This window comes from Chenopodium album, chromosome 3, assembly GCF_948465745.1.
Source record: "Chenopodium album chromosome 3, dcCheAlbu1.1, whole genome shotgun sequence".
NCBI lineage: Eukaryota > Viridiplantae > Streptophyta > Magnoliopsida > Caryophyllales > Amaranthaceae > Chenopodium > Chenopodium album.
In genome coordinates, this window is record NC_137836.1 from 29,913,621 (window position 1) to 29,923,805 (window position 10,185).

Consider the following 10,185-nt stretch of genomic DNA (forward strand, 5'->3'; position numbering starts at 1 on the left):
GTGCCACACTACTAGTACGCTGCTAGCTTATTATTGTTGCTGCTCGCGCATGCTAGCACAACTTGCTAGCCATGTGCTAGCAGCAATGCTAGCAATGGTGCGCTAGCATGCCGCGTTACCCACCAGGTAGCCTAGGCTCAGTATGGTGCGCATGCTTGCCACTATACTATCCAAAGTTTCCCTAACACTCGGTTTGCTCGGGACATTCCAATGCTATGGGTATTTTTGTAAAGTTTTGATTAATTATTGATTTTACCATCTCGTCTTTTATTAATTCCACTCGACTTGTGACGCTTAGTATCGGTGCTTCTAGCTCGATTTTCGACGACCAAATATTTAATACTCGAGCGACTCATTAATTCCTTCCGAACTAATTCGTCGTGCAAGATCATTAGTTGCTTGGGTGTGACCCGAAGGGTTTAGTCAAGATTAAGTTGTAATATTATTTATGGATTAATAATACTGATCGGAAGCGACCTCCAAATAGGCATTCCAAGCACTTGACCTCACTGAATAATTAGCTTTGTCATAATTTTGAACTTTCTATCGGAATAATACACTTGTTCGAAGGACAACATTCCTATCGAATGCCAACCTCCAAGAGGTTTTCAAAAAAGAAATCTTGTACTTATGTGGAGCGGACATAATTTATGCTATCTCCGATAATAAGTGGGTTAGCCCGGTTCACATGGTTCCAAAGAAGGGTGGAATGACCATTGTCAAAGGTGAAGGAGGAGAGGAGATCTCCACCCGCACGGTGACCGGGTAGAGAATGTATATTGATTTTAGGAGATTGAATAAAAAATACCAAGAAGGATCATTTCCCTATCCCCTTCATGGACCAAATGTTGGAGAGACTTTTTCACTATGCTTTCTTTTGTTTCTTGGATGGGTATTCCGGATTTTTCAAAAACCTTATCCATCCAAGTGACTAAGAAAAAAACTAGTTTCACATGTCCATATGGAACATTCGCATACCGAAGAATGTCATTTGGGTTATGCAATGCTCCTTCAACATTCTAACGATGCATGACTTCTATTTTCTCTAAGATGCTTGATAAAGATATTGAATTATTAATGGATGATTTTTGTGTTGGTGGCTCGTCTTTTGACACTTGCCTTGTTAATCTTGAAAGAGTTTTGAAAAGGTGTTAAGAGACGAGTTTGGTGTTGAATTGAGAGATATGTCACTTTATGGTTGAGGAGGGTATTGTCCTATGCCATAAAGTGTCAACGAACGACATTGAGGTTGATCTGGCCAAAGTTTCGATTATTGCAAAGCTGCCCCCTCCTACTTCCTTCACATGAGTGAGAGCTTTTCTTGGGCATTCCGCTTTTTACCAGAGACTTATAAAAAAAATTTCATTAATCGCCAAACCTTTGACCGAATTACTCAAGAAAGATGTGTTTAGCTTTAATGAGGCTTGTCTTGAGGCCTTACATAAGCTCAAAGAAGCTCTTAATTCCTTTCTCGTTGTGCAAGCTCCAGATTGGAGCTTGCCTTTTGAACTAATGTACGATGCGTGTGACTTTGCAGTAGGTGCGATTCTTGGGAAAAAGAAGGAAGGAAGATACTTTTTCATCTACTATGCAAGTAGAACACTTGATAAAGCTCAAAAGAACTACTGTACAACGGAAAAGGAAATGCTTGCGGTTGGTATTTGCCTTTGACAAGTTTTGATCCTATCTTATTTTCTCTAAGGTGATTGTGTACACGGATCATATAGTGGTTCGATATCTCATGACTAAAAAGGAAGCAAAGCCACGCCTAACCGGTGGGTTCTCTCCCTTCACGATTTTGCCATGGAAATGAGAGACAAAAATGGAGCAGAGAAATATGTTGTGGCTCATTTGTCTAGGCTTACTTATGAGAAAATGGAGGATGTACCGATCTATGAAGAGATGGGATTTGAAACTCTTATGGCTATATATTCAACATCTAGCCCATGGTATGTTGATATAGCCAATTTTCTTGCTTGTGGAGTCATTCCCCCAAGGTTCACTTCTTAACAAAATAAAGGTTGTTCAAGGAAGTAAGGAGATACTTTTTGAAAGACCCGTATTTTTTCAAACAATGTGGTGACGTCCTTTTTCGAAAATGTGTGTCGGATCATTAAATTGAAGGAGTTCTTGAGCATTTCCACTCATTGCCATGTGGAGGTCATAGCGGAGTTTACAAGACGGTGTAAAAAAAATTTCAATCTTTATTGTGGTGGTCAACAATGCATAAGGATGCCTATAAATTTGTTTCCAGATGTGATAGGTGTCAAAGAAGTGGTGGCACAACCAAGAGTGATGAAATGCCTCAACAAAAATTTTTTGAATTCGAACCTTTTGATGTATGGGTGTCAACTTTATTCGGACTTTTTGTTTCTTCTTGTGGAACTTGTATATCTTGGTAGCGGTGAATAATGTGACTAAGTGGATTGAATCCATACCTTCCCCCCACTAATGATCATAAGGTTGTGCTTAAACTTCTCATGAAGATTATCTTTCCTAGATTTGGGGTTCCTAGGGTGTTAATTAGTTATGGAGTCTCCCATTTTGCCAAAAAGCAATTTGAAGCTCTTCTTAAGAGGTATGGAGTTCATCACAAAGCTGTTCTTCCTTATCACCCTCAAACTCAAGGACAAGTGGAAGTGTCAAATAGAGAAATTAAGAATCTTTTTCAAAGAATGGTGAACAAATCTAGGAAGGATTGGTCGCTCAAGCTTGATTACACGCTATGGGGTCTAAGGAAGGCACACCAGACTCCAATTGGTACAACCCCCTATCGCTTGTTCTATGGGAAGGCTTGTCACTTTCTAGTGGAATTAGAACATTAAGCTTGGTGGGCTATTAAGGATCTTAACATGGATATGTCGTTGGATGGTGAGAAGAGATTGCTCAAGTTCAATGAACTTGATGATCTTAGATATGACGCCTATGAGAGCTCAAGGCTATGTAAGGAGAAAACCAAGAAGTGGCATGATAAACATATCAGAAACAAGAATTTTATGGTAGGAGATAAGGTGTTGTTATTCAATTCAAGGCTTCATTTTTTTCTCGGAAAGCTCAAGACCAAATGGTTCGGGCCTTTTGCCGTTTCAAATACTACTCCTTATGGTTATTTTGAGTTTGAGGTGGGCAATCATAATTTCATGGTTAATGGTCATCGATTGAAGCACTATTTTTGAAGATGTTGGTTTGATCGAATGTTTTCGGCATGATCCTTTGGATACTAAGCCTCACCGTTAATGATGCTTCCTCATGGTCAAGCTAATGACCTCATAATGAAGCATTTCCGGGAGGCAACCCGTGTTTCTTTTGCTTTGAATTTTATGTTTTGTTGATTTGAAATAATTTGGACTTTGATTTTATGAAATTTTATCACTAGTGGAAAAAGTCTCATTCGTAACAGGCTATTTTTAACGGGCAAAGTGATAAGTGGCATTTATGCCACTCTTTTATCCTTTTTCTCTAAGGATTTTTCCCTCATTTGCGCTTGCTTGGCCCTTTTTCTAAGCATTTTTACTTAGTTATGCTTCCTCTTTCCTTTTCTCCCTTATCTTCCCTTCTCTTAGTCTTCTCGCTTTGTTTTTATTTTGATTTCCATGCTTTGGTTTTGTAGGTATTATGTGCCGAAAGAAAGAGGATATCAAGAAGCCAAGCTATCTGTTGTGCGCGGGCTTCTGTGCGGGCGCACATGTGAGGCTATGCGGGCGCAAAACCCTGTCAAAACCCGCACAGCCAGACTGAAGAAACAGAGCCAAACCAGAGAGTTTGTGCGAACTTATGCGCGACTTGTGTGCGGACGTAAACACTTGATGCGCGGGCGCGCAGGACTAATGTGCTGGCGCGCTCATTTTCCTCGTAACCTTAAAGTTGCGGTCGCGCACTACGCTGAGAGGGCGCGCATGGCTGGGTTTACGATTTATTTGCGCCTTGTTGTCCAAGTCTCTTTCTTCTGGGTGGAGCCACATATATATATACGGGACTCTTTATAATAGAAAGACACTTAGTACTAATCCCATAGAACATTAGCCTAATCTATAGAGAGAAAATAGATTGTTATTCAAGCTTCCTTTATTGTATTCAACTTTGCTCAAGCTTTAATCTTCCATCAATCAAGCAAGTATCCAAGTTTTCATCTTTCTTCAATCCTTTCTTTAGTAATCTCTTCTCCTTTCCTTTAATATTATTTATTTGTTTTATTGTTACTTATTTTTGTCTATCTTATTAGTTTATCTAGTTATTAATGATTTCATATATTTCAATCATGTTTTGTTTTGGGTTTCTTGTGTTTATTTCTATTTTTGATATTATGTTTAATCTCCCATCTCTAGGCTAAACTCTTAGCTAGGGGAAGGGGGTGGAAGATATGTATTGAATGATGGATGAATGATGATAGTTGGATTAATTACATGCCTTAAATTGATGAAGGACATGATTTTTAATGGCTTGAGATTATTGTTGCACTTTATTTGATTGCCTACTAGTTTAAATGCATGAAAATGATTTGAACTAGATTAAGATCACCTTTATTTTAATGATTGCATGAGAATGAGTTGTTAAAATGGAGTTTCATGTATTGTGCTTCTTTATTCTCTTGATTTGCTTCTGTCTAATAGGATGCATGAGAATGATCCTAATTAGCATAGACTTCTTTTATTGATTTGCCTAGATTATTACATGAGAATGAATTGTTTAGGTAGAATCTTGTGTTCTTTGGCATGTTTATCATGATAACTATCATTGTTCCCCTCTTCCTAATGCATGTTTGAAACCCCCGAATCCCTAGCGTAATTTTCTATTGATTTTAATCATCATTTTCTTGCGTACTTGTAGTTTTAGTGTTCTACTCAACAAAACCAACAAAACAATCCCCTTTTCACCCTTTCATTAGTGATATTTGATGTTGAATTAGCATGCTTCCCTAGTGGTTCAACCCTTTACTTGCCACTAACTAGTTTAGTGTAGGTTTAGGCTTTATAAATGATTAATTTGGTTAGGGTGGTAGCTTAACGACCTATCTAATCCCGATCAAATTTTGGCGCCGTGCTGGGGAAGCGGCTTGTTTAGCGAATTTATTTCTTTTGTTAGAGTCATTTTTTTTTCTTTTCTTTTTGTTTCTTTTGTTTTATCATCCTTGTCATTGCTAATTGTTTGCTTAGCTTTGGTGAATTCTTAGGAGGTCTTAAGGAGCAACCTCACATCAAATTGACCACGAAATCAACAGAACCTTGAGATAAGTCCGTAGGCTTTATCAAGACGAGGGAAGAGGTTTTGGTGTTATAGTTGATAGTGAGAGTAATACTTACTCTTCAAGTTCACCACGCAAATCAATGGCGGGACAAGAGAATGATGTCTTGTTTCGTGAGTTCGGAAATCCGGAGGATTATGAGCTCACGGGAGGGATTTTGCTACCCGTCACGGAAAACAACTTCTCAATCCATCCACAATATACTCGAATGGTCCAATCGGAGCAATTTTCCGGAAGTGCAAGTGAGGACCCTATTGAACATTTGGACCGATTCCTTGAATTGTGTGCAATGATGCAAACCAATGAAGTGAGTCAAGACTACATTCGTATGCACCTTTTCCGACAATCTCTCACCGGACTAGCAAAGAAATGGCTAAAGAAAGTAAAGCCTAACTCTCTCACAACATGGAGGGAGGTTGTAAAAGCGTTCTTGAAGCGCTTTATCTCCGAAGAGAAGACCGCCGAAATGAGAAGGAAAATTGCATCATTTGAGCAAGAGGCCGATGAAAGTCTTGGTGAAGCATGGGAGAGATTTAAAGAGTTGGTGCAAGCATGTCCCCACCATGAGTACAATCAAGGGTTGCTCATGCGGTTTTTCTACGACGGATTGGAGCCCATCTCAAGAGCCAATTTGGATGCGGGGGCGGGTGACCAATTAATCAAAATCCCTCAAAATCAAGTTGAAGCCACAATAGAAGAGGTAGCAAAGAATTACTCTTGGGGAGACCGAAGAAGAAACACTCCAAAGAGAGGTGGTATTTACGAATTGGAGAAATTTGATCAATTACAACATCAAATTGATCAACTAACAAAAGGGCTTTCCAAATTGAACACGAGTGTGAATGCAAGCTCGAGTGGTGGAGCAAGCTCTTCTCAAGTTAACTCTTTATCTTGTCAAAATTGTGGAAGAACGAACCATGATACATCCTATTGTGGAGGTTTAAGCCCCAAACATGTAGCGGCATACAACACAAGGCAAGAGGGATTTAGAGGAAGCGGCGGTGGAGTAGCTTGAAGACAACCACCACCCGGGTTTGTACCTCAACCTCAACAATGGAACCAACAAGCTCAACCTTCCTATAACTCCAACCCTCAATATCAAAATCCACCTTTATCTCAACCCCAAAACTCAATAGGAAGCTATCCAAGGAACAACCAATACAACAATCAAACCCAAGCACCTCAAAGAAACCATCAAGAACAAGAACCTCAAGCGGAGCTAACTAAAACTCAACTCCTCCAAGCCATGCATGCGCAAATGCAATCTTTGGAAAGCCCACAACAAGAGTGTTGATTCACAACTAGCTCAATTGGCCGAGAGAACTCCTTTCAATTCACCATCCACTCTACCCGGACAACCACAACCTAACCCATCTCATAATCAAAAACCCGATACATGCAAGGCGATTACATTGAGGTCGGGAACTTCCTATGAAGGACCAAATGAAGGGGATAGTGAGGAAAAGAAGGGAGGAGAGGAGAGTGTGAATGAAAACAAGGGAGGTGAGAAAGAAAAAGGTGATGAGATAGAAGGAGGTTCGGAGAAGAAGAAGATAGACAATGAGAAGACAACTTCAATTCCTAGTGAGGCTAGGAATCTTGATGGACCGGATTCTTTTCCCGGTCGGCTTGCGGAGAGGAAGTTGAATGACAAGTTCACAAAATTTCTTAGTGTAGACACCCAAAAATGTCTCCCCAAAACCAAACCAGATGATAAATAACCTTTCACCGCCACTATTGGTCGGGTTTAGTATTTAATCCCGAGAGTGCTTAAAAAATCGTATTTTATTAAATTCATACTTTTGAACGGTCCATGGATTAGTCTTGATGTTTGGTAAAAGCATAGTTTTAATTTCAGCCCAACTTATTTTGGCCCAAACCTTTTTATTTTATTGTTTTTTATTTTATTTTTGGCCCGAACCTTTTATTTATTTTTATTTAATTATTTTCTTATTTAAGCCCGAATAATAAAAGTCTGAAAAAAGCCCGAAATTATCAATCGGCACTTAAAAAGCCGAAAGAAATTAGGGTAAAAAATGAATTTAGACGGAAAAAAGGATTGGAAGTTCCCGCGCCACAGCAGGCTGCCACCGTGTCACGGGAATCCTTCCCGTCTGACAGTCGGACTTCTCGTGACACGGGAGGTCTTCCGTGACACGGGACGTTCCGTGTCCTTTCCGCGTAAACCCTTAACGCATTTTTCATCCCGTTTTCTGAAAATTCCCCGCGTCACTCCAAAACTGTACCATGTCACGGGAAAGTGTACCGTCTGACGGTACAGTCTGACCGTGTCACGGGATACTTTTTTAGGGTTCTTATCATTTTAGGGTTCCGTGTGCTCCCTCAGCACATTTTCCCTATAAATACCCCCTCATTTCTGATGTACGGGGCACGGAGTAATTCTCTAATTTAATTTTCTCTCTTCTATGCTTTAGCCTAAACACTAGCCTACCCTTTTCTACTTCAAAACTCCTTCTTCAAGCACTCAAAGGAGTCCATATTTTACTCGAGGTTCTGTCTTTAAGCCAAGGCATGAAAGGTAGAATCGTTTGAGGGTTTGGCCCCAAAATCAACCTTATTTTATTTAATTTAATTTAGTCATTGTTTTATTATTTCCTTGAAGTTACTAACTCGTTTATTATTTTGTAGTTGCAAACAAACAGAATCGAAGTAAGGATCATGCTCTTTTTATTATTATTATTTTTCTAACGATTTTTATGTTGTTGGAATTGTGATTAAATTGGTTTTAATATTAATGTTTATTTTATTATTTATTTTGATCACCATATTGCATGCTAAAGGGAATATGTAATTGAAAATCACGACTAATAAGATAATTTGGACCACCGGTTTAGGATCCTTTTTAATCTTATGATTAATTGAAGTGATCACCAAATTTTTAGAATTATGTGTGCATTAATATTGAACCAATTTAGTTAAATAATAGTTTGGAGCGAATTGAATTATTGTTTGTATGCCTTTGAGATCACGGGAATGCTTATCATTAAATAATACGGGCGAATGTGACTCCATGACTCACTTCGTACCATCATCTCCGATCCTCCTTTCGTGGTTCCGAACCATATGGAGTTAGTAATCTCATGGATTATGAATGGGGTGTAACCTTCACGGGTCAATCGTTGTTGCCTTCGTTGTCCCTTATTCGTGGTTGCCTTTTATGATCCGTGAACGGTTTACAAGTTCCTTAAAAACTTGTTGGCGGCTCCCTACTTTTTTGTCCCTAATCATATATGTCAATTCCCACTTCCTATGAGTGCCAAGCATATTCACACATGCTTTTAACGTAGGCGCACTTCAAACGACGCCAACAATTTGGCGACTCCACTAGGGAGGATTCTTAATTATTTATCGATTTGAGTGATCGGTATTTAATTAAGATGAGTGGATGAGACTTGAAAGATTCTTGAAAAAATATTCCTGTGATTAATTTGGCATTTTTGCATCTGCATAGACGTTTTAACGTCGCGTTCAGGTCTGTCCCGTAGGAAAAATTGGATAACTTGGTTGCGCGCAAAAGAAAACAGGGCACCAGTCAGATTTTCTGATTGCCGTGCAACGGCAGAATCTGCCGTGTCACGGTACAGTGCACCGTCTAACGGTGCACAGTACCGTGACACGGGAATTTTTGCCGTCTCACGGCAGTCCTAAAATCAGTCCGGTGGCTTATTTTCTTTTCTCACAGTCGACTTCCTTCGATTTTTCTGAAAAAACGTATGTGTTCTACATGCGTCTTAGCCCTGGGGGATTTAAGCTCTATCAACCCAAAAACGCTCATGGTAATAAGGGTTCATCCGAGTTATTAAATCCACCCAAACCATGGAGTCGAGTTCGATTTCATCACGAACTCGCGGAGCCGCCCGTTGGCATACACCCTCAAGGGAGGCTGTTTTGCTAACGCGTCCAAACTCTTAACCATGGTACCCTTTTGATACCCAAAGCTTGACCAATAGTTGAACATAGATCTTGACTCTAGGTTGCGAACTTTTTTTTATCATCGTGCCTAAATGCTACGTGGCTGTTTGGTGCTAACCCTCATGTGTTTGCTCTTTTATTTAACCCATGACCGGGGGTTTTTATTCTCACATAGTAATTAGTACGGACTTAAAATCGATTAAAATCTGAAAAAATCACAAAACTGACCTGGAACTGCGCACCGTGTCACGGCATTTTCTGCCGTGCCACGGTGAACAGTGCCGTGACACGGGGCTGCCTACCATCTGACGGTAGACTGCACCGTGTCACGACAGTCTGCACCGTGACACGGTGCACAAGAAAGTGTCTTGTTAGTCTTTTTTTTTTCGATTTTTGTGCGAATGCTGTGTCCAGTTTTGTGTCGTGTCTAGCTATACGGTCAAAACACGCGTCTATAACCTCACCTAATCACTCACATATCGTGTACACACACTTTTTTTTTAGTTGTGCACCACTTTTTGACCGTATTTTAGGGATGTCTCGTTTTTTTTTTCGGAGTAAGTCGGATGGTATCCTCCCATGTTAGAGTTTCAAAATTATAGATTTTTTAAAAAAAAAAAATTATTTTTTAATCCGGGTAGGTTAAGGTTAAGTTTGGTCATTAAAGGTGTGTTTGTTTCGGTGTCACAGCACTTGGACAAGAAGCAGGGGTAGATTGTTACGGTTCGAGTCCATACCTCAACAACCTCTTATACCAAAGAGGCGTACAAGGAAACCACCTCAATCATCTCCACAAGATCCATCTCCAGTCTACTTTCAACCATTGGCCACTAAGGAAGACATTGAGAACCTCAACAGGACAATCGAAAGATTGTCTGACATGATGCAGACACTCACCACTAGAGTTAGCACTGTAGAGCAAGACAATCAAAACAATGTCACTACTGCTGCAATGGACAAGATCAAGGAACAGATGAGCAAGATTTCTGAAGAGTTCACTTATGTGGAAC

The 10,185-nt window shown here is 39.8% G+C and overlaps 1 protein-coding gene and 1 non-coding gene across 2 annotated transcripts; one reads left to right on the plus strand and one right to left on the minus strand.

The window, feature by feature from the left end:
* The first annotated feature begins 2,852 nt into the window (after positions 1-2,852).
* Positions 2,853-3,176, plus strand: LOC145624976 (uncharacterized). The gene has a single exon (XM_081678062.1). The coding sequence runs from the start codon at positions 2,853-2,855 to the stop codon at positions 3,174-3,176; it is 324 nt and encodes a 107-aa protein (XP_081534188.1).
* A 2,529-nt stretch (positions 3,177-5,705) lies between these two features.
* Positions 5,706-5,813, minus strand: LOC145625734 (small nucleolar RNA R71). Its single transcript, XR_014110640.1, has one exon. It is a non-coding gene; the product is annotated as a small nucleolar RNA R71 (small nucleolar RNA).
* Positions 5,814-10,185: the final 4,372 nt, after the last annotated feature.